Source organism: Nannospalax galili, unplaced genomic scaffold (assembly GCF_000622305.1).
Source record: "Nannospalax galili isolate Female #2095 unplaced genomic scaffold, S.galili_v1.0 scaffold901, whole genome shotgun sequence".
Lineage (NCBI taxonomy): Eukaryota > Metazoa > Chordata > Mammalia > Rodentia > Spalacidae > Nannospalax > Nannospalax galili.
Window position 1 is genome coordinate 687,130 of NW_008344555.1, and position 24,296 is coordinate 711,425.

The 24,296-nt window shown below is 42.7% G+C and overlaps 1 protein-coding gene across 4 annotated transcripts in view; it reads left to right on the top strand.

The window, feature by feature from the left end:
• Positions 1 to 18,691, top strand: part of Fhl1 (four and a half LIM domains 1) — a 62,345-nt gene extending 43,654 nt beyond the window's left edge. For 2 of the 4 annotated variants that reach the window (XM_008840697.3, XM_008840696.2), the window contains exons 3-8: positions 13,603 to 13,784; positions 14,405 to 14,579; positions 15,153 to 15,322; positions 15,777 to 15,963; positions 16,550 to 16,749; positions 17,177 to 18,691. In XM_008840697.3, coding sequence (XP_008838919.1) covers positions 13,629 to 13,784; positions 14,405 to 14,579; positions 15,153 to 15,322; positions 15,777 to 15,963; positions 16,550 to 16,749; positions 17,177 to 17,260 — 972 coding nt within the window. In that variant the 5' untranslated portion in view covers positions 13,603 to 13,628 and the 3' untranslated portion in view covers positions 17,261 to 18,691. Of the gene's footprint in view, positions 1 to 5,046; positions 5,260 to 13,602; positions 13,785 to 14,404; positions 14,580 to 15,152; positions 15,323 to 15,776; positions 15,964 to 16,549; positions 16,750 to 17,176 lie in introns of those variants that run through there. The other 2 variants (XM_008840695.1, XM_008840698.1) reach the window with 2 other exon arrangements.
• Positions 18,692 to 24,296: the final 5,605 nt, after the last annotated feature.

The following is a 24,296-nucleotide window of genomic DNA, read 5'->3' on the forward strand; positions in this document are numbered from 1 at the left end:
GCTTAGCATGATTAAAAGGGTGTTTTGAGTCATGGTACATGGCAACATGAAAATAAAACAGATCACAAGTGGGTGGTAGAAATAGACTAGGAGGGAATTCTAACACCTAAAATATGACAAAGATTTATCCCTACCAGTAGCTTCTCAGATTCAGAAGACACTCATTTCCCTCCCTTGATCTGAGAGTCTATATTTGCATTACATATATCCTTCTAAAATTTTTCTGTCCATATTTTCTTATTTGTCTTTTAAGTGCCACATCTGATTTTTTAATCTGATGTCATCATAGTGACTTGCTTTGAACATCATTTGTTCAGTATTATAATACTGAGCGAGATGAAGTCTCACAAAAAATATCTCTAGGACATGGTAGGGATAGTTTCTCTATCTTGCTGAGGGTCTAAAAGATGTTGGACAGGGCAGACTTTAGGGACAGAAGACATTTCAGACTGTTGCTAATCATGGAATGATATTTCCAGAATCAAAGGACAGAGGCCATGCCACATGCTTCAGTTTTTAAGCCCTGAGTGAATATTATAAAGAAACCCTCGAGGCCTTGGGCAGTTGTGAAATAAATGGTCTTCAGTTGACTTACTTGGCATTTCCAAGTTGCGTTGCTATTTATAGCCTTTACCGATCTTCTGTTATTTGTAATGGGTCTCTCCCTTCTCAATAGTCGCTCTTGCCTTTGCTCTGAGATCCAGAGACCATTTGGGTAAGCAGAATTCTGGGCCTTGATTTGGCTCTTATGTGATGAAAGCAACCCTCATGTGGTCCCGGGGTACTCCTTCATTTCGCTTTTTGATGACTATGCTGGGAATTGTGACATTTAAACAGTGACATTACAAAATTGGGCATGTTGATTGGAAAAAGTTTTCTTCCGACCTTAAAGATTGCCAGGAACCCGAGATAGCCAAAGCTGCTCCTGGCTTTTTCTGGCAAGAGTACACAGGGCAAGAAATACTCTGAACAGTTCAACATTGAATCACATCATATCATAGTACATGACTAGGTGCCTTAATCTTGCATTTGGACTCAATCAGGAGAAATGTTGGCAGGACTAGTAGCCTGACAAAGTTATATTGAGAAAAATTTATAGGCTATTATTTATTAGTATGCAAGAGTAGAATAATGTAAGAAAGTTCAAAATGAAACCACCAATAATTCCATCTAGACACCATTCCAGGTTATAATCAGGCTCTTGTTTTTGGCCATGACTAATGGCCATTAATTATTTGAATAAGTTTTCACCAAATTAGAAAATGTCTTTGGTAAAAGGAAAATAGGGTGAGACAGAAGGGTGACTACCAATTAGGACTGTGAAAGAGGAGCTTCCAGGATCTATTAGGTCCAAATGGGTCACCGAATTTGGTGTTTTGACTCTTAGGTTTCACCCCCTTTGAACTTAGAAGTGTGATCCTCCCAGTGGCGGTTCAGAGGTAGAGTCTAGGATTAGACTGCAGCGTGAGACTCCCCACAAACAAGATTCCTCTACAGTCTTACATTCTCTCTCTCTTGACTTGAAAACCTGGATACCATTACAGGGTGTTTGCTATTGACATCTCAGAAGAACCTCACTGTAAAATCCAAAATGAAGCGCCACTCTTCCATACTGGCTCTGCCTCACACATTCTTCATTATTCTCTTGTTTGCCCAGAATCTCAACCTTAGGCAGCTTGTTGGATCCATCCCCTTCTTTGTAACTAGTCTGCCTTTCTGTCCTGTCCTTTTACCTAGTCCCTTCTACCTAGTCTTTCCTTTTCCTACACATTGCCAGTGCCTTGCATTAATCCAGCCCTGTCATATGTATCATCTGGACAAATGCAATACCCTCCCAGGCCACTTCTCTGCTGTTAATGAGTCTTTCTCTGAGACCCACCTTTCTTATCACCTCTTGCATCGTTCAGATCTCATCCTTCCTTTGTACCAGTTGAAAGATAGCCCTGACTGTGCTGCCTCTAGCTTTGGTTGCACCACTTCCTTATTGTTCTTCTCTCAGCTTCCCAGCTTCTAGGCTCCATGCATCCTACTTCTTGAGTAGGTCCTGCATTCTTGTAATAACTTGGTCCACATTCTAACTTTTTCTTGGAATGACCCAGCACCATTATCTGCACAGTACACACACTTCAGCTGTGACATGAATGCTGTGGCATCCATCAAGTGTTTTCTAGTCCCCAACTTGAAATGATTTCTGACAGTGATAAACCAAAATAACACTGTACATCTTTCCTGTAACACCATGATATGCCTCACCTGGGAGTCATTTGTATATTTATCTAGGTATCAAGATAATGATCAATTTTATTTTTCATTTCCAGCAAATCACCTGTGAACTACCTAGTAGGATATCCGTCCAACAGGTGTGTGTCATATTAGAGCAATGAATGGACAGGGTAGCATAATTGTGGGCGGATCCCAGCGAGAAGCTATAATGCATCCATGGATAGTTGGAAGACAAGGATGAGTGTATAAAGTCTGATGTAAATGGTTCTCAGAGGATCACATGCTAGAGGGGGATGAAGAGATTTGATGTCTTAACACTCACTGAAGTCATCCTGATTTGGCTAGCACAAGAGAGGTACCAATGAGAATTGTTCACTAACCACAAACCAGCTCCATCAAAAATACGTTAAGGCACTTTGCAAACACTACAGTGTTTATTGAGGATATTATTAAATACCATACTGTTGATGTGTAAAAAGATTGGCTCAGATACCAGTCAAGTTAGTGACTGTGTGGTTATCTGTTGAGTTACCATTAGGTTGACTGAACTATTGACCCAAAACAGGACAGTTTGCCACACTGCACTTACTAAGAGATTGTTTTCCTCATGGAAAAGGATCTTTTCTTTTGCAGTTTGGTAAAAGGTCTAATTTTGTAACTTGATAGCAGTGTCCAAGCATGCAGTAGTCAATGCCTCTTGCAGACTCTTGGGAAAGCAGAGGTACCTGACTGGTGTAAGTGCAGCTGAAATAAATGCAATTGTAGGCTGAGCACCTAGCTCACGCTGGCTTGACATACTGGAGTAACTGATGATCACAAAGTAATGCTCTTAGCTTTGTATATTCTCTTATATTTGAAGTGGTTTTATGAAGCTCTGTGTCCATATTCTGTACTTGCTTTTCAAATTGATCTGACACCTAAATGAACTACGTGCTATAAAACCTGCATCCCAAGGTGGGACTCGAACCTAGAATTGATGTCCTAAAGGACAGCAGTAAATACATTAAGCTTACTATTCACATCACTGTTAAGAGAGGCATTTAAAAATAAACTGTGTCACTAAAATCTAAAGATTAGGGTTTGTAAAAGGTTAATTATCTAATAAAATAAGAACATCTCCCCTGGGTGAACAGTGTACGTTTATTTTAGGGGTGTGGTACTGTTGTAACTGGTCATTCTGTTATAATTTAATTATCCTGAGTAAGGAAACATCTAGGAAGGTGTGGAAGAGTGCACAGTGCCACTTTCCTTGTTTTCCTGAATTTTATTCTTGTGCCATTCTCCAGGTACCCGGAGTTGGCAGTAATTTCAGATATCTTTTGGAGTTACTTTTCCTTGAGATCTTAAGGTCTAAAGAATTGGGAACTCATTCACCTTTCTATCTGTTCATGTGGCATTTGTCGACTGCATACTCTTGTGGGCACATGAAGATAAGCAACGACTGTTGCAGCCCTCAGCCTGAAGCAGTGGCAGTGGCATGCAGTGCCAGAGAAGATGGTGGCTATGAAGGTGCGAGACCCAGGCCCTGTCCCAGAGTGAAAGTCTGCTGCCTTTCCTGAAGTTTGTAACCAAGGCTGCGTTTTAGATTCTAAGTGGAACTGTTTTGGAGGATTGATTGACATTTGGGGCGTTGGCTTTTAAAAAATAATTTTTACATATTTTTGGAGAATTTCATACATGAGTACAGTATTAACACCATTTTTTGCTCCTCCCTTATTCCCCCAACTTCCCCTTAATTTCCTACCTCTTTAATGATTAGTATTACATATATATATACATATATATATATGTGTGTGTGTGTGTGTGTATACATATATATGCAGTCTATCACTTTTGGCTTAATATATTCGTCTAACACATAATTTCTAGTGCCTCCTGGGAAGCTAGGCTGTGTTCACTGACATAAAGCAGAGGGAAGAATCAGAGAAAAAACCAGAGAATTCACTGTGATGCCTGCTGCTCCAGCAGCTTCAGAGCTGTAGGTACATACGATCAGGGAAGAACAGAACAGCAGGGAGAGAGTGGGAAGAACATGGTCACAATTTGAACTGTTAAGGTGATCAAAAGAGACTTCACTAAGTGGCTTGGAGTGAAGACTTGAGGCAGGGAGAGGAACAACTGGGAGAGGCTCTGTTCTGAGACGGTCCAGAGAATAACAAGGAAACCAGTAAGAGCAGGACAAGAGAAGGGTCCTAGAGACTTGGAGACTTTTCGTAGGACCTGTTCACAGCCGCCAATGTACATTCAATCATGGCTTGTGGGGCTTCTATAATGTATGGCAGTTGATAACTTTATTCATGTTTTTATCATTTCCCTGGCAGCAAAAAGTAACACAAAGCATCTTTGTTGTATTAGGTAGCAGGTGTGTGCATGTGTGTGTACCATTTTGTTCTGTTCTGTCTGATGCTGGGGATAGGGTAGCTGAAACTGTTTCCCATTTCGGCAGTCTGCTGGTTGCTGGTATATTCCCAGAAAACATTGTCTATAATGATCTTAAGTGCTATAATTGTAGCATCTAACCCTGTTTAATTACACTGGTAACAAAAGTCCATCTCCTATAGTTACTTTCATCATTAATAGCACAAAAAATCCATTATTTATAAGGCCAAAGGCAAGCTCTTGAGACATATAAAGGGAATTAATAAGGTTGGCCTCAGCATTAAGCTATGTCAGAGCTGAGTCCAAATTTTATTCCGGTACAGGGATAACATTCTATGTGGCCTCTCTGGCTCTGGAGCTAATTTGGATGCTGAGTAGCCCTGCAGGTATTTATATGTAGCGTTTGGTATTTTTACTGGGTCCTATTCTTCTCCCTTGGATCACCTAAAATGGTTAAGAATTTTCTAGTGGGATTAAGGTTGTGATCTCAGGGGAGGGGTGGGACATCTGCTCTTGGTTATTTTTGTGTGAGCTGCTTCCCCTTAAATGTATGTTCACAAATGAGCCACAGCATTATCATCTGGGATTGAGAGAAGACGGGTCTAGGTGCTGCTCCTGAACTTGGTCTCTGAGCCATGGCTTCTCATAGACATTCAGGTAAAAACTTGATGTTCTTTCTTTTATCTGAAGGACAGTTGTTTCAGGCCAATGATTCTGTCATTTATCTAAAAGTTAATTTTTTATTAAATGATTTTAGTTTGGTGTAAACGCTAAATAAATCCTAGTTTCTCTATTTTGTTCTTCTCATGCTATTTTAAAGCTGAAATACTATTCTTACTCAAGTAAACTTAGAAGTTTGAGTGATTTATGTTTTATGACTATATTTTATGCTTTCAGGATATCTTGTGAAACTGAGAAATGATGTAAGGAATAAAAGGGGTTTTCGTTAAGAGTTTTTTGGTTATTCATAAGGTTACTCTTCATCTTGATAGTAATTGCATCTAATTTAAAGGATTTGGAAAAGAAACTGAGGAAGAAACAGGAAGATTATTTGTAACTAAGAGCATCCGCATCTTCCGTTTTTCTGAACAATATTCCTAATCTTCCTAAAAGAAACAGCTACGGAACTTTTTGCTATAGCAAATAGGGTATTGGTTATTTTTAGCTGAAAAGGTTTCCCATCCCCTCGACCATAATGGCCATAAGTGAGAGTCTTCTTGTTTTGTAACCTGGCATTAGAGAGCCCTTTGGCTATAGACAAGACGCCTGTGGAATAGGGGCTGAAGGGCGGAAGCCCAGTCTGTGAAATCAGTCTGCTGCCTGTGTCACTCCCTAAACCCAAGAATGTGGCTGTTGCTGTGTTGCCCTCTGCCCAACTAACAGTTCCCTTTCTTGGAGCTGAAGTAAGACAGCTGGGCAGAAACCAAGCACTTTGTCTAGTCTCCCAACTTTTGGGTTAAGGGACAAAGTTACTACTGATGGTAGTTTTTTTCCTTTTCTTTTTCTTTTTAACTTTTAAGTTTTAGTTTTGAAACTTGTGATTGCCTATTGATATTTCAACAGTGGAAATGCTTTTTGAAGTCTCTTGATATTTTAAAGCAAATATGCTGTAGTGAAGTGTCCCACTTGAATTATTATTAATATGTAGTGTCTGCTTTGTTTCTAAGTGTTCAAATGCTGTTTGATTATTTTTCTGTAATTCTTGGGCTCTGTTTTACAAATGCATCACAAACATGGTGCCACATTACTGAGTTCTGGTTACTGGCCAACATATGCTTTCTCTGGGCATAGGCAAACCAGTCCAGCAGTATGAGTTGTCTTAATGGATCTTGAATACACATTAACTGGTTGATTAACTTTTAATTACAAGAAAATAAGTTTAAAATGTGATATTTATGTCATACCTAACGAATTTTACATGATACAAAATCTTGAAATTATTCTTATCTGAATCTGGAATCTGTAAGTGTGGTGAATTAGACCTTCTAGATGATTTTTTTAAAAATTAAGAAATAACATTTTGCATTGCATTAAGCTCATTGGTCCATAAAAGCAGAGAACAACTAAGTTCATGAAAGAGAGAGAAATCCTCACAGAAGGAAAATCAGTGTTGCCCTGAAATTGGCTTTGGTAGCAAAAATAAAAGTTAGGGTTTTTTGGATCTGGATCCAGTTTCAGTGGCCATCTACACAAGCAGAGGACATTTTAAGGGAAAAATGGATACTTTTGACATCAAACAATTTGAAAAATACCAGTTTAATTTCTTTTATTCATTGGTTTTCAAGTCAAGTTGTGGGATGAGGGTGTGAGGAAACCAAGATCATGTTTCTAGTCCACAGCTATTAATTCTCTTCACCAGCCATCACCTAGTGGGCCACACACAACTGCCAGTCCCTCCCTTTTCATGGCGAGATTAAATCAAGGGGCAAGTGTAAGAGGGATGCAATCAAAGTTGAATGAAGAATGGTAATCAGAAGATTCAGCAGACAGTGAAGCTGAGCATTTTGTACTTTTTGTGGCCACTAGATGAATGCCTATTACTTTACCATAGTTGGAAAAATTAAAAACCATGTTATGTTACATGGCTGCTGGTCACAGGAGCTTTATTCCTGTATGAGGGATGCCAAATTCAACATTAAGCAAAACTTCACATATAGACAGAATGGTAATAGAACACAATATTGTTTATTACAAGTTTAGAAGCAGATGATTTTTTTCATTTAAGAATCTATATCCAATCCCTCTGATACCAGATACAATCTAAAATGCTTTTATCTGTACACCAGTGACCCTAAGGACCCTTTTTTTCTAAATGCCTCATCCCAGAGAAGTCATTGGTGACATTGAATCATTGTGTACATGGTCTATTTTTTAAGAGAATGAAATACTTGCTGAATTTTCTGTGAAATTCTGTGAGGGACTGCTTTTCAGCTCTGACTCATAAGTTCCGCCTCACTGCAGCTATTTAGGTGTTTGTTCCCAAATGTCTGATGATACATCCAGGTGTGTGAGGTTATCTGTGACACAGTGTCCTCTTCCTCAGCTGGCGCTTCCATCCATGTGTTAAATGTTTTTGGGAGAGCAGTATGTCCTTTTTGGGGGGGAAGCCAGCATGTGATCACTAACATCCCAGTATCCCACACTTCGCAATGAAGAAAGCAGAAAGAAGCTGATTTTTGTTTGCCATTCAGGTTGCCATGCAGTGTTTACACTGATTGTTAGAGCACTCAGGGAAAGGACATGGTTAGAAAAATGCTACCTAGTTATAATATTTACTTTCTCTTGAAATATTATTTGAGCCATTTGGTTTTGGGGGGAAAATGACCATTATCAATAAAGATATGAGTGAATACATAAAAACACAGGCAAGAGTTTATTAAATATAAACTCAAACTTCAGAGGTTTATAGTTACAAAAAAGACTTGCAGTTTTACATTATCTATGTTTATACATGATTAAATTTTGAAGCCAAATCATTTTTGGTGTGTGTGTGTGTGTGTGTGTGTGTGTGTGTGTCTGACTTAATTTTTGAGACAGGGTCTCTCACTGAACCTGGAGCTCAACAGTACAACTAAATTAATTGGCTAGCAGAAGCCCCAGGGACCCTCCTGTCACTCACTCCTCAGGCACACACCACCATGCCTGCATTTTTATGTGTGTGCTATGGATCCAAACTCAGATCCCTATGCTTGTACAAGTGCTTTACTGACTGTTCCATCTACCAACCTCCAATTCCTTTTATTGAGATTTTGAGATTTCTTTTTAAGTATTATTGTATCTGTATGAGTGTTTTGCTTGCATGGATGTAAGTGTGTGCACTGCCTGCAGAGGGCAGAATAGGGTGTTGGATCCCCGCCCTCCAATGCAATTAGAGTTACAAACGGTGGTTAGCTATCGTGGGTGCTGGGATCTGTACCCTGGATCTTCTGGAAGAACAGGAAGTGTTCATAGTTGCTGAGTAATTTTTCTCCAGCCGTAATCTATTGAAGTTTCCATAGGTACTTTTTGGCATGTTGGCTATAAATTAAGATTTTTTTTTTCCTGAAAGAGGAATCTTGTTTGTTAAGTGAAGAATGATGTGTTGTTTGAAGCAAGCTATATGAGAAAGAAAGTCAGGCTGTCATCTTAGAATAGATAGCTAACATTTGATCACCTAGCCACATTTCTAATTGTATTGTAACGAAGATTCTAAAACTCCTTTTCTTAAAACATTTATATCAAATATGCCAGCCTTAGAAAAATCAAGTGACAGCTCACATGACTAGAAGATACAGCTTAGATTTCAGTACCTTAGGATCATGGGAGAGGAGCCCTAAAATCAGGACATAGTATTTTGCATTGCATTACACTCTTTTGTCCATGCAAGCAGAGAATAGGTCCATGAAGGACAGAAATCCCCACAAAAGGAAAATAAATATTACTTGGGAATAGAGGCTCAGATTATTGGATCAGGAACCATTCTGAGTGCCCATCCACACACTGAAGTCAGTCAGCAGGGTACACTGGATGACTCCTATCTGTAACGTCCTAAACTATGTGCTTGGGCTTCTGCTGTGGTGACAAAATTATCTGTGACAGAGAAACCTTGCTACTATGTACAAATGAAGGCTACGCTGAGACATTAAAATTTGTCAGAGAACGTACTGTTAGGACATAGTGTCCTCCACAAAGAGGTAGTAAGAGAAGTAGCATTGTAATTATATGCAGCAAAAGCTCCACTGAATGATGGATGACATGGCCTTTCCAAGATAACTACCACAGGCCAAGGCAAATGTGTCTGGAAGTTTGGAGAGTGGAAAAGATTCAATATTTTAAATACTTAGAAATTTCTAAGGGGATTAAAATTGTTCTGTAAAGGATACATACTTAAGAGAATGTGATTCATAAGAGTAAAGTGGGCTTCAGCCAATCTGCCAATGCCGCCATTTTTCTCTATCTGGTCATTTCTAATGAAAGCAAAGAAAGGAAAGCGCAAGCCAGCTTTTCTCCTGCCGTGCATTCTGAAGTGTGGTGCCCTCTCCCGTGGTGTTCACTACCCGGAACACTTATTCTCCTTCTGGAATCTGTGCCAGCATTGCCATTTGTCAGCTTGGTCCTTGGAGTTGTTAATCCCTGTGAAGATGAGCTCTAGCAAGAAATTTTAGTCTTGAACATACCACCCATATTTATATATCAGTAGGAGTATATTACTTCAGCTTCATACTAAAGCACACAGTACAAGGGTTTGAAATAGTTTTGTACCAAATAATCATAAAGTTAGACAAATGAGAGGTCGGTTAATTCAGGTTGCCCAAAGTTCCATTTAGATTTCTTGCAAAAAAAAAATAGTAGTAAAGTTCATGAATTTGACATAGGCATTGTTAACATACTTTAAGTATTTATAGCTTGTTTACTCATTAGGCAATAATGCCAACATTCCTAGAGCTGCCTGTTTTATCTTGATTAACAAGTGTTTCCACATAGAAAAATGACGTAAGTCAACTGTTGAAACCAATTCTAAAATATGCTTTTGAAATCTGTTTTCTACTGGATACAGAGCCTGGGTTTAAGTATACAGTGGTGGGGAATCTAAGGAGTGCTCGTGTTCTTACAACAAAAAATGACATAACTGCTGAAAGCTCGGATTTCAAAACACCAAGGCATAAGGCCCCTCTTATTAGTACCATTAAGGTAGAGTTGACTCATTTAATCTCCCTTTGATGTGCTTTAGGACCCTGTATTATAGGAATTATAATTGATAATAGAGGTGTGCAGTTTCATTGATGGAAGTTTTCAATATGCTCTGGTACAGGCATGTCCAACCTGCAGCCTGTATGCCATATGCATCCCAGGATAGCTATGAAAGTGGCCCAGCACATTTGTAGATGAGAACATCATGTCACAGTGAGGAAAGGTTGGGCTCCCCTCCTGGATACTTCCATTTCATTGGTGAGCTGTGGATTATTTTATCATTTGATGCCTAGAAACTCTGAGCAATTCATATCCTTTAACCATGGACGTGAGCAGTGAAGAACTTGGTATTGATAATAAAATGCGTCTGAGAGTATGCTTTTTAAAGTGAGGAAGGCTTGGCAGGTAAGATCTCTGTAGGGCTGTGAACCATCGTGTAGTTATCCTCTTCAAAACCTTTAGATGCTAGTTAGGCATGGTGGCTCACACCTGCAATCTCAAAACTTGGGAGTCAAAGTAGAAAGGATTGCCATAAGTTCAAGGCCAGGTTGGGCTACGTTAGAATCTTGTCATCAAAGGAAAACCAAAACTAAACCCCTAGATACATTTAAATGGAATTTGTGGTGTTGTCTAGCATTCTTTCTTTTGTATGATACTTCATCTATATTTTAACTATAAAGTTAGGGCTCAGAAATGCCAAAAGGTGGGACTCTTTTTAGGTGGGGCTCAGCATAATTCTTGAATATAGAAATATTTGCTACACATTAAAAGAGAGTGACAGTAAATGAGTAGAGTGTAGCTACATAGAGAACTTGATAAAAGAGAATGATTGATTTTCAAGTTTGGTCCAAGCAAATGAGGTCTGAAGGGCTAGTCAGGGTTGCTGTGCTGGACAAATTATTCTTCTGCCAGTGGCATTTACGAGCCACTGATTATTTAGTTTCCTAACATTTACTTGTTTTTTATTTTTTTTGTGGTACTGGGGATTGAACCCAGGGGTTTCATGCATGTTAGGTAATCCTGCACCTAAGCTAGATCCCCAGCCTTTTAGAATCCTTTGGGAATTTGACACGGACTTGCACTAAATTGCCCAAGAGTAGCTTTGAACTCATTCTGTAGCTCAGGTAGGCCTTGAACCTACAATCCTTCTGTATCAGTGTCTTGGGTAGCGGGGGTTGTAAGCCTGTCATTTACCTTTACTAAAGATTCATTTTGGTTTCTCAACCCAACTCTTTCCAAGAAAAATAAATCATTGTCGAGGTCCCAGTTTCAACATGATAGAGGGAAAGTGATTTTCCATATGCTGCCATGGCCACAGGTTCTTGTGCCCATAGGCTACAGGAGATGGGCCCTGGCTTTGTTGTGTGCATGCATCTTGTATCTCACCTAGCCACACAAGGGAACATCCTAGCACCTTTTTTAGAGAGCCATTCTCTGGTCTTCCCAATTCTCTTGACAGTGATACCAGTGTGCCAAGCAACTGCACCTGCACAGGCATGTCAGTCATTTGCTTCCTGTGCCAGTTCTTTGAGCTGAGAGGGTCTGGGTAGTAGCAGCATGAGGCAGTGGGCATGTGTATGTTCCATGGCCTGGTTTCCCTTGTCAGCTGGCTGGCTGCCGAGACTGACAGGGGTCTGAGTGAGAGTTCACCAGCCTGGGCCCAGGCGGGTTCCCAGACACAGGGTGTGGTTTCCTTAGCTCACTCTCTGCTATTTGGTTGCCTGTGGCAACAGGATCCAAACAACTTGAACATGTGGTTATATATATAAAAAAAAAAAACCTGGGAATGGAACCCAGAGCAGGAGTTTGGGGCTATTCAGTTGGTGGAGGAGCTGTGGTGAGTAGCAGGCAGCTGCCCATTTATTTTCCCTCCTTCCTCTCTAAATTATACTCTGGATGTTTGCTAACTTGATAACTGTGTGTGGATAGTTTGAGTTAAAATAGTTTCAGTTCTTGTGTTTTCTGACACAAATAATTGCTGTCTGTTTACTCATGTAAATTGCTTTCTTAGTGGGAGAGAAAAATTAGCATATGTGTGAAGGAATTGGGAACTATTAGAAACCCGCATTTGGTCCCTTCCTGGTGGCAGGATTCTATAGAAAATGACTTGGCAGAGGGGCTCCAGAAGACCATTGCAGGACCATGGCTAGGGTGTGGATGGGGAGCAAAGTGAGTTTGTTCATATGAAGGGGGTGGAGGAGATTCTTGGAATGATCAGCTTAACCCTTTGCCAAAGTCATTTTTCCAGATTATACTTTAAACATTCAATATTTAGATGAGCAAATATGCCAAAATGGTAGCACTTTAGTAAATAGACTAGTCCTCACTGGCTTGCCCTGAGAAAGATTTGGTTTTGGTACATCACAAAACAGCACATTACTGTGACAAATAATTCACCATTGCAGAATGTGTTTGTGCCAACTGAGAATGCCACTTTGAGAAATCTGTAGCCCCATTGCTCAGGCCCTCAGAGTCAGTGAAGTATCTGGGACAAGGCTCTTTGGGATCTCTTCAGGGGCTGACAGGGTTTCTGTCAGATTTCAAATATATTTAAATATTTTAAGGAAATTAATGAGAATTGCTAGTAGACCTTGGAGGTACGGAGTTAAGTTTCTGTTTAGATAACTAGGACTGTATAGACAGGAGGGAAGGGAAACCACCAGAAAGTACTTTCCCCCCCCTAAAAGGTGGCAGGGTAAGCTTTAGGCAGGGAGGCTCTGGGCTTGTCATGTGGTGGACAGCTGTGGGAGCAGTGGCCCAGCCCCTGCTGACTACTCCTCTGTGCTGTTTGTGCTAGCCACTGGGCCAACGCATGGACCAGTTAGTTCTTGACACACTGTGCACCTGACCTGCCCAATACTCTTCCTTCATGTAAATGAGTTTCTTCTTCTTCACCTGTTTCATCACAACCTTCCATTCCTGGTTACTTCTCACAATGGATGAACCTCCCAGAATCCCCCTATGTGGTGGTGACCTTGGCTAGCATAAGCTCTGGTCTACTTGTCCACCTTCATGTCCATTGTGAGTCAGCACAGTGATATATCCAAGGAAGGATTTTCTGCCATGCCCTCAGGGAGTCACTGGCCTTGGCGTCTCGTACTTGGAGTTCAAGTTAGATGCTTTTCTTCCTGGGAGCCTTAGTGAAGTATCGGTTGCCTTGACATTTGGGATCTAGCCAGCTTTAAGTGCTTTAACTCTGTTCTTCCAACCCTGTAGACTCAGAGGGCTTACCTAGCCACATGCAGCAGTGCACAGGTGTCCCAGGACACTCTGTGGCAGAGCACCCGTGTGTTTCTATTGGTCATTTGTTCTCCTTGCTTGCTCCTCCAGGTCCCTCCAGCTATAAGGTGGGCACCATGTCTGAGAAGTTTGACTGCCACTACTGCAGGGACCCCTTGCAGGGGAAGAAATATGTGGAGAAGGAAGGCCGCCACTGCTGCCTGAAGTGCTTTGACAAGTTCTGCGCCAACACCTGTGTGGAATGCCGCAAGCCTATAGGTGCAGACTCCAAGGTAAGGAACCATCATCCCCGAGCGCGAACAAGGCAGCCTAGGTGTCAGCGTATTTTCCTGCAGTCTTGCTTGCAACAACTGCCTTTTGAGGTCATGTCATAGCAGCCTTCTTAAGTATTTGTGGCCGGCTCTTTGCCGCCCCCTCCTCCCGTGCTCCTGGTGTCCCTAGCTATTAAATATGGACCTTGAACTAGATGCCCTTCTCAGCTCTTGGCTGTAATACTGAGTAGGTATTATCTGAAATGCTAGGCACCAGAAGTTTTTCTGACTTTTGGATGTTTATTATTATTATTGAATACTTAAATATATAGAATACATGTATATAAAATTTTTAATGAAATATCTTGGTGATGAGACTCAAGTCTAAACACAGAATGCATTTATGTTTCCTATATCCTGTATGTACGTAGCCTGGAGATACTTTTAGACAATATTTTAAGAATAATTATGTGAATAGAACAAAGTCTGTGCACTGTGGCTGGAGGGACTGGGAGGGTCTTGTTTCCCTCAGGGACACGAGATAAACTATGTTTTGTACGTTGAACCTGGCATCTGATGGGAGGTCTGACGTCACTGCCCGTCCCCCTCATGGCAGCTGCCCTGCTCTGCTTGATTTCCAGGAGGTGCACTATAAGAACCGCTACTGGCATGACACCTGCTTCCGTTGTGTCAAGTGTCTTCACCCCTTGGCCAGCGAGACCTTTGTGTCCAAGGAAGGCAAGATCTTCTGCAACAAGTGTGCCACTCGGGAGGACTCCCCCAAGTGCAAAGGGTGCTTCAAGGCCATTGTGGCAGGTACCGGCCCCTTCCCACCCCGAGGGCAGACACAGTGTGGGCTTGCTTGTCATGGTGGGGCTAACGTTGCTGTGAGCTGCTTTGAGACTTTAGCATATATATGTACACATATACATACACGTATATATGCGTACACATATATGCTCGCACACACGCACACACTTGGAGACTAAAGAACACTGGCAAGAGCAGCCTGTGGCAAGAGAATGAAGTGAAAAGTATGTAGCCTTTTCTCATTTGGATGTAGTAAGTGATCAGTGCATGCTTCCTCCTCAGGCTATAGTTCTGGGTCAAGCAAGCCCCCTGACGAATATCTGAGTCCCTACAGGGGTAGAGGTGGGGGGATGGGGGTTCAGGTACGTCATCCTAAATAATACTGCTGGAGTCCCCACCTACAGCAAAACTCTGGGTTGGCATGATGACAAGGAACACATGAATAGGTTAGTTGGAGGTGGGAGGCCAGTGACTGCAGGGCCTGCATCCCCTCACCTCTAGGGGTGGGCTGGGGAGCTGAGTGGATGCAGCCCCCTGCAGAGCCTGTCAGTGGGGCTATCCAATGGCTTTCCTCTGCAGGAGACCAGAACGTGGAGTACAAGGGCACCGTCTGGCACAAAGACTGCTTCATCTGCAGCAACTGCAAGCAAGTCATCGGGACCGGAAGCTTCTTCCCTAAAGGGGAGGACTTCTACTGTGTGACTTGCCACGAGACCAAGTTTGCCAAGCATTGCGTGAAATGCAACAAGGTACGTTACCAAGGGAGTTATGCGCTGACCATTCTTTCTCCAAGTGTTTGACAGTTTACAGAGCACTTGCACACACACTATCTCATTCCATCCTCAGGGTAGCCCTGTGACGTAGGAATTATTGTGCCCATTTTACAGATGAGGAGCCAGGGATTAGAAAGCAGTGCCACAGCCAAGTCTGGTTGCCAGTGTGTGCTCACTCCAGAGGCACAGGTGGCTGGTACTACGCTTTGAGCCAGGTGGAGGTCTGTCTCCACCACTTCATTTGTTGTATAGCCTTGCAAAGAGGCTCACCTTTTCTTGGCCTTGGTGTCTTCATCAGTAAATTGGGGATAATAATAGCACCCACCTCCCATGGCTGTAATGGTGATGAAATGAGATACTGTATACCAAAGCACCCAGCACAGTGCCTGGTTGTTGAATCTGAATCCCGGTGCTACACTCCCTGGTCTAGGCCATCACATCTGGAGGAATCACTTACCAGGATCAGCCCTGGCATGCCGAGTGCTTTGTGTGTGTTACCTGCTCTAAGAAGCTGGCTGGGCAGCGTTTCACCGCTGTGGAGGACCAGTATTACTGCGTGGATTGCTACAAGAACTTTGTGGCCAAGAAGTGTGCTGGATGCAAGAACCCCATCACTGGTAGGCTAAAGAGTCCTTGCTAAGTCTGCCAGGCTAGGTTATGCGCATGGTAACCATCTCTCATTTTCCTGTCGTCGGTTTCATCCACAAAAGTCCTCAGAGACTGCCCTTCTTCCCCAGCCATTGTGGTCCCAAAGGTGCCCCCAGGCCAGGTTAGCCTTTGCAATGCAGAGTACTTCCTGACTACTGCCAATGAACTAACTGTGCCAGGAGTTCACAAGCCTGAGATCCAGGCACTACACAGGGGAAAACTGGGGGTGGGGGCAGGGTGAAAGGGTGGGAGGGGGTAGTGGTGAGGGAGAGGTGAGGTGGGTGGGAGAGGGGGGCAGGGATGGGCTAGGGAGGCTGGAAAGCTATAGCCTGGCATTATAACACCCCATAGTGGAAGGATAGTGTACAGGGGCTGCTGGCAGGTTCATTTTTATTTATTTTTAATTTTTTTGCGATCAGAAGCAAAGCTAATCACCTCATTCCTCATCTCGCGGCCGCGATCCACGTGCCCTGAGCCCTTTCCCCTGCCTCCAATTTTCCCATCTCCCTGGGGAGCCTTGAAATGTACATTTGAGAAGACTTTTGCCATCCTCAGGGAAAAGGACTGTGTCAAGAGTGAGCCACCCAGTCTCTAAAGCTAGGAAGCCCCCAGTGTGCCACGGGAAACGCTTGCCTCTCACCCTGTTTCCCAGCGCCAACCTCCGGGGCAGGCATCCGGGTGGAGAGAGGACTTGTCCCTCGTGGGTGGTGGTTCTTTATAGAAAAAATCGAAGCTTAGCAGCTCCTCATGGCCCGGTAAGTGCATGCCCCACAAACAGCCCAAGTTTGCCTCCTGGTGGCCACTTTGATGCCATGGCCCTGACCTTAAAAAAAAAAAAAAAAAAAGACACTGGTTATGATGGGAGGTCGGTGTGCGGCGCAGGGGTGATAGTGGTTGTGGCATGGGAATGGGGTTCTTTAAATCGGAGAAGCCATTGGCTGAGCTCTGGAATCTTTTCAGGTCCTTGAGAGCCATAGAAGGGTTGCGGCGGCGCGGGGGACAGTGTGGCGGCGCGGGGGACAATGCGCGGTGGAGTAGAGGGGAGCAGAGAGTCTGGCAGACACTGACCGTGTGCTTGTCGGCTCTGTGAACAGCGATGGGGTCGTAATTTGATTTCTGACTCCTGGCTTTGTCATCTGTCTTCATTCAGCTGTCTCTCTGTTTTCTTTTGTTTTTCCACAGGGTTTGGTAAAGGCTCCAGTGTGGTGGCCTATGAAGGACAATCCTGGCACGACTACTGCTTCCACTGCAAAAAATGCTCCGTGAATCTGGCCAACAAGCGCTTTGTGTTTCATAATGAGCAGGTGTATTGCCCCGACTGTGCCAAAAAGCTGTAATTTGACAGGGGCTCCTGTCCTGTAAAATGGCATTTGAACCATGCTTTGTGTCCTTGCTCTCTCTCTGCCCTGTACCATCCATAGGGGAAGAGTGGGCTTTCACCTCTTTAAAGTTGCTCCTTCTGTCTTTCCTCCCATTTTACAGTATTACTCAGCTAAGGGCACACAGTGATCATATTAGGATTTAGCAAAGAGCAACCTTGCAGCAAAAATGTCTGTGTCGCTGCAATGGAAAAACAAAAACTTAGATTGACTCTTCTGCATGTTTCTTATAGAGCAGAAAAGTACTAACCATGTAGCCACTTCGTGATGTAAGCAAGAAGGTGATAGAGCCCCCACTGAGATGCCTATCGGGGCTCAGCTGGGAACCAGTGTGTAATCACAGACGTGCTAGAGTTGCAGCGGCTGCTCCAACTCCCTGCTCACCCTCTGCCGTGAGCAAGAAAGAACTTGCCAGAATGCATGGTTTAACGTCCTCATCAAAACTCTGCCCTTCTATTCTTTTGTGCTTTCACATGACTAACATGAATTTCCAGAAAACTAACATTTTGAACTTAGCTGTAATTCTCAACTGACCTTTCCCCATACTAACATTTGATTCCCCCCATGTGGCATGTTTTCTGAGCGTTCCTATTTTAAAGCATGGAACACACAGGTGATTTAGAAAGTCTAAGCAGATCTGAGAAAACGAGCCTGTTTCAGAACATGGTCATGGTGAATATTTCTGGAAACTTAAGAAAACTAACCTTCCTGCCCCTTTTATTTTTTTTTAATTAATGATATTTTTGTTTTAACTAATAGTAAAATAGTTTATGGGTTTGGAAACTTGCATGACAATATTTGAGTCTCCTCAGACGTTCCTGCAGTTTTGAGATTCATCCTATAGAAGTAACTATAAAACTCTAGAGGGGTAGCTGAGCAGTGCAGGGCTGTCATCAACGGGAATATGACATTTCAAAACCGTGACAGGTTGAATCCCTTGTAACATAGTTGTTGTCTGCTCTTTGTCCATGTGTTCAAAGAAATTACAAAGTCCCTTTTCTTGTGATTCTTAGGACTTTTCCTCAAGAGTTTAGCTGGATCTCTGGGGATGTGGGGTGCTCACCGTCTTTCATAGGCGGAACTAATTTTCCACCTCCTACTTCCCTGAAATGCAGGATTACCTACTTAACTGTATTCTCTGTTGCGATATTACATATATAACGAGACAGTATCAAAGTAAACATGTAATGACAATACATATTCATATTCTTGTAGAAGTGGTTGTAGACGCTGATGCCTCATTTCCACATATTGTCATTAGCTGTTATCATCTAACGTTTCAGTGTATCCTTACAAAAATAAAGCAGCATAGAAAGAACTCGTCTCCTGTCTTTTTATTCCGCCCAGAGGAAGCACAAGGGTGTAGGGGACAGGGGAGTACTGAGTGAGAGGTTGTCCTAGCGTGCGGCTCCCCACCTCTGCAGCTTCTAGATGACCACCTGCCTGCGAAGTTGGCTCACCTGAAGTGCCTGTTCTCAGGCCACCCTACCCCTGTGGTTATTTGAGGAAGGGCCTTCTGATGCATGTGAAAAGCCAAGAAACACTGGGGTCTGAGTGGTCTTACTTTTTTGTTTTTGGTCTTTTTGAGAGACAGGGTTTCCCTGTAGCCCCAGCTGTCCTGGAACTCACTATGTAGACCAGGCTAGCCTTGAACTCATAGAGATCCACCTGCCTCTGCCTCCCGAGTGCTGGGATCAAAGGCGTGCGCCACCAGCCCGGCTGCTTTGTTTTTAAACTGAGTCATTTAACACTTGAGAAGGGAACTAAAACCTGTCAGACGCCACCACAAGCTCTTCTTTTTCTTGTCCTATGGCTTGAACCCTGGCCTCTTATGACTAACACCCCGCCCCCGTCGTGTGTCTCTCCTGGAGAAGTGCATGTTAAAACACTCTAAACCAGTGCAGGAAGGGTATCAGGTTTCTGAGGCCCTGTCACTGCACCACACCAGCTCCTTCCACCTCTCTGTATGCCACTGGCCAGGCCCTGGACCTTTTCAGCACATAGCATGGCCCTTCTGCCTAGCATTACTTCCCTTCTGGGAGCACTTCTATCACTTGCTCCACATTTTACAACTGTCTGCCCCTCTGCCCACTGCCTTCTTCACCCAAGAAACCGTGGCCCACCAGGCATCTCTCTCTGCCATCACTCCTACCACATGATGCTTACCCCTGATACCTAAGCATCTTCAGAAGCAAACTCCTCATCTACATTGGGTCTGGTTCTTAACAGCCAATTGGCCGCCCATTTCTCAGGTGATAAAATGCAAGTTCAGAGAGATAAAGGTACACAGTTCATTGAAGAAGGGACACCCTGTTCAGGCCACTAGTTTGTGTGTGTGTGTGGTCGGGGGGGTTATCACATGGTGCCCACAACCTTAGACGACAACTGTTACCGCACAGTCAATGGAAGCATTTTCTGCTATATAATAATAAAAAAAAAAAATCAGAATCTGAGAAACAGCAACTTATAACTAACAGGGTGATGACTGAAGCTAGGTTTCCTGGGTTCAAATCCTGGGCAAGTGATAACTCATTGAACTTATTTCTTTACCTATAAAATGAGACAAAATGGCTACCTTTCAGAATTGAGTGCATATGACAATCATGGGAGTACTTAGTGGGGTGACTTAGATATCTGTTGAAACTGCAATAAATGCTAGTAAAGATTCTGTCCTCACCACCAAAGCCATTGCTCTGATGTCCCTGACATATTCTACATGCCATAACGCTATTCTACTTGAGAGTCATGTGGAGGGTTGACCCAAGCCAGACAGACCTGGATTTGAACACCAGCACCATCAGTTTCTTAAGTTGTCAGTGTCCACAAACTACAATGTAGGTAGAAATACACACAATTGATAGAGCTGTTGTGAGAACTTAAAGTGTTGCCTCTAAAGAACATGGCACTTTGTGTGTGCATCGATACCAGACTACAATGACTGCAATACAGCTGGGGATGTTGGAAGGAGAGGAGTGGCTAGAACCCATATGGAAACATTCAGTGGAATGCTGGGAAGGGAGACCTGAGGCCTACTTTGACTAATCAGGTGAGGATGGAGAGGCACTGAAAATGGCACAAAACATTGACCTGGCAAGATAAAATGTGATGGGGTTTCCTTCTAACACTGACAACTTGGAACTAACTGTGTGGTCTTACCTCTTCTGATGCCCTGCCTCTGGCCACACTGAGTGGCATTTGGGAATGCTGAAATTGCAGGACTGAAAATGCACAAAGACTAATGAAGTTTCCTCACCTGATAGATAAGGAAGAGGGCCCAGAGGAAGGCAACATATGGTGACTGGTCACACATGGTGAGCTGGCAGCCATCTCAGCTGGGGCTCCAGTTTTCAGCTGGGGTCCTTTGCAGTACCTTTGCTGCATATTGGAGTTTGGGTACTGAGACTCTTCAGTTTCGTTCCACTGGAGGTGTCCTGGTGACAGAGGTGTAGGAAATGTGCTGCATTACAGATTCTGCTGGTAGTAGCCAGAGATCTGTCCCTCAGAACACAAAAGGAAGGAAGGTGTGAAGGGGCCAACACATGGATGGTGGGCCTTGGGTTGCAAACAGGACACAACTCTAACAGATGGATCTGCAGGACCCGGTGCCAGACTAGGCTGTGAAAAGCTCCTAGTTTGGATGAAGTATATAGAACTGGTACCTTTGGCAGGAATAGGGTGTGTCTAGCTCATTCTGATTCATATACATACCTACGTATATTTATATATAAAGTTCTAGCATGTTAGCTGGAGAGATGGCTCAGTGGGAAAGCTACTTGCCTGTTTGATCACCACTGTAACCTACATGGTAGAAGGAGAGAACAAACTCCTACAGGTTGACCTACCTCCACACGCATGCTGTGGTCACCCTGTCCACCCCCACACAAAGTAAATGTAAAAAAATAAACAAAAGCTCCAGAATACTAAGGGGAATGGTTGCAGCATCCTTATAAACCCCAGACTGGGGATAAACAAGAGGCTGACTATCCAAAACAAAACCTAGTACTTAGTGCACTAAAGCATGACTAAGGGATTGAATTTAATTTGTTCACTTGGGATCTTTCCCATCTCCCTGCCTCAGTCTCCCAAAATGCAGGGATTACAGGTATTGTATTATCATGCCTGGTGTAAAGTGTACTTTAAGATCAGAAGCTTGAGTCAGCAAAATAACTCAGTTGCTAAGCACCTACTGCACAAATCTCATGAGCAGAGTTCGATCCCTGGAATTCACGTAAAGATGAAAGGAAAGAACTGACTCTGAAAATTGTCCTTTGACCTCCACATGCTCACTGTAAGTAACATGCATTCCCACACACTCACACATGCACAAATAAATATTGGAAGCCAAACAAATATACAGGCATATCAGATCATATGTAGTCACACTAACGTGACCGACCACACAAACTGCCTGAACAGAAACTTTAAAAAGCAAATAAAGCCGGGTGTGGTGGCACATGCGTTTAATCCAAGCACTCAGGAGGCAGAGGCAGACAGATCTCTGTGAGTTCCAGGACAGCCTGGTCTACATAGTGAATTCCAGGACAGCTGGGGCTAAAAGGAGACCCTGCCTCAAAAAGACCAAAAAAAAAAAAAAAAAAAAAAAAAAAAAAAAAAAAAAGCAAATAAATGTGGGTCCTCGGACAGAACTCCTATGTTAAACTTCACCTACCCAGGACTCAGGGAGCATTGTGGAAGAGGGGGCAGAAAGATTGTAAGAGCCGGGGGGGGGTACCTGAGCATATGGAAATAGTCTTACAGGCTCCTGGGACCTTGCTCATAGGAACTTAGAGCAATGGTGTCAGCATGTACAAGACCCACACAAACTCAAGAAGACAAAAACCCAGCGCAGAACTGGGGAAATGGACAGCAGGCCCCAACCTTAGCTGAAGAACTATTGGACAAATGATTACCACTGGGTGAGGAAGAGCTGATCTTCTTTAGGGGAGTGACTCTACGTAGGCTGACTAGACCCCAGTGGATGAACTTGCACTGAGGGACATTTGAGGACACTAACCTGACTTGATAGGCCTTAACATAAATGATGGACTGCATGAAATCCAGTGGGAAGGGTATAGAGATGATTAAAATGTTGTATATGAAATATACAAAAATTCAATTAAAAGTATACAAAGAGAAAAAGCAAACAAGAGAAAGTGGAGAGATGGCTCAGTTGATAAAAAACTTGTCCCTAAAGCATAAGACCTGAGTTTGATCCCTAGCACCTATGAAAAACTTGGGTATGGTGGCTGTGTACTGGCAATCCCAGCCCCAGGGAGGTAGAGATAGCCAAACAGTGAAGCCCCAGGCCTAACTGAGAGACCCTGTCTCAAAAAACATGATGGATGGGGCTAGAGAGATGGTCCAGTAGTTAAGAACACTGGCTGCTCTTGCAGAGGATCCAGGTTCAGTTTCCAGTATGCACATGGCAGCTAACGATTGTCTGATTGTCTGTAACTCCAGTTCCAGGAGCTCTGACACCCTCTTCTGGCCTCCATGGGCATTGCAGAGGCTAGTATATATATATATATATATATATACAAAACACTCATACACATAAAATAAATAACATTGAGATTGATCTCTGGCTTACACACACGCACACACACACACACAGAAATCCATATGCACATGAACATATACATACACTCAGACTCCCACACATGTATGCTTTCCTCATCAAAGGCAAATACCAAATCTAAGGTTTAAAAGGTTCGGGGTAGAGGGAACAAAGAAAGACCCAGGCTTAAATAAATAAATAAGGAAATAACTAACAAAATGGAGACTTACATGAATTTCACCATGGGGAAAAGAAAGCTGCTTGAACAATGAGCCTCAAGTATAATTAAAAGCTCTAAGAGGGGTGAATAAGGAAGATAGGAGTTTGAAAATTCACACTTTCCTGCCTCAAACATAGAACTCTGCTCAGTCACCAATGAGGTAGATTGGGAAAGTAGAGGTAATTTACCCTTTACTGACCTTGCTGGTTGCCTACATTCATAGTTTCCTTACTGTCATCTTTACACTAATACCCAGTGCGTTTTTATTATGATGAAAACAAAACTTGTTTTATCTGAGTTTATTTCACGTGGCATACTTGGGTGTTTTAATACATGACATTTGTATAGGAAGAGTAACAGAAGCTCATTTTTTAGGATTATTGCCTTCTGCCTTCTGCACAAAAGAGCTAGTGTATAAAAAGGGGCTTTATATGTAAGACATTCTGCTGTAATTTATAATAAAGGTAGCAAAGACCAAGAATCAGAAAACATAATTGCCTCCTTTCAATAATCCAAGACTGGTGTTCAAAGGAACAGTATTTAAGCTCGTTGGCATTAGGATAAGGAATATGCATTCCAGTTCTGTGGAATCACATATCCTGTGTTTATGCATACATGTGTATATACATGTGCATATGCACATGGATGTACATTTGTGTGCCTGGCACAGGGACTGAAGAATAGCATTGATTTGTCTTCACTTACAGCTATTGCTGAGAGAAAATCAAGCACGTTTTGGTTACATGTCCCAAGCCTGAGTGTATACTGAATGGGGTCAGTAACAGGGAACAAAGCAGAAAAGATTATAGGTACTCAACATTTACAGGAATTAATCATACTCCATAAGACAACATTCAAATATTGCTTTATGTATGTGAGAGAAATAATCCATAGTTTTGCATATAAATCCTGATATTTACTTTAAGATAAAACATTGAACACTGATGAGAGTATGAAAGATGTTGATGACTTTAAGGTTATATTTTTTAGTACTGGCAGATGGAGGGATCAGCACAACACTGATGACAGCTGAACTGAAAACATTTACGTATAGATAGATAGATAGATGATAGATAAATAGATGACAGATAGATGGATAGATAATAGATGATAGATGGATAGATAGATAGATAGATAGATAGATAG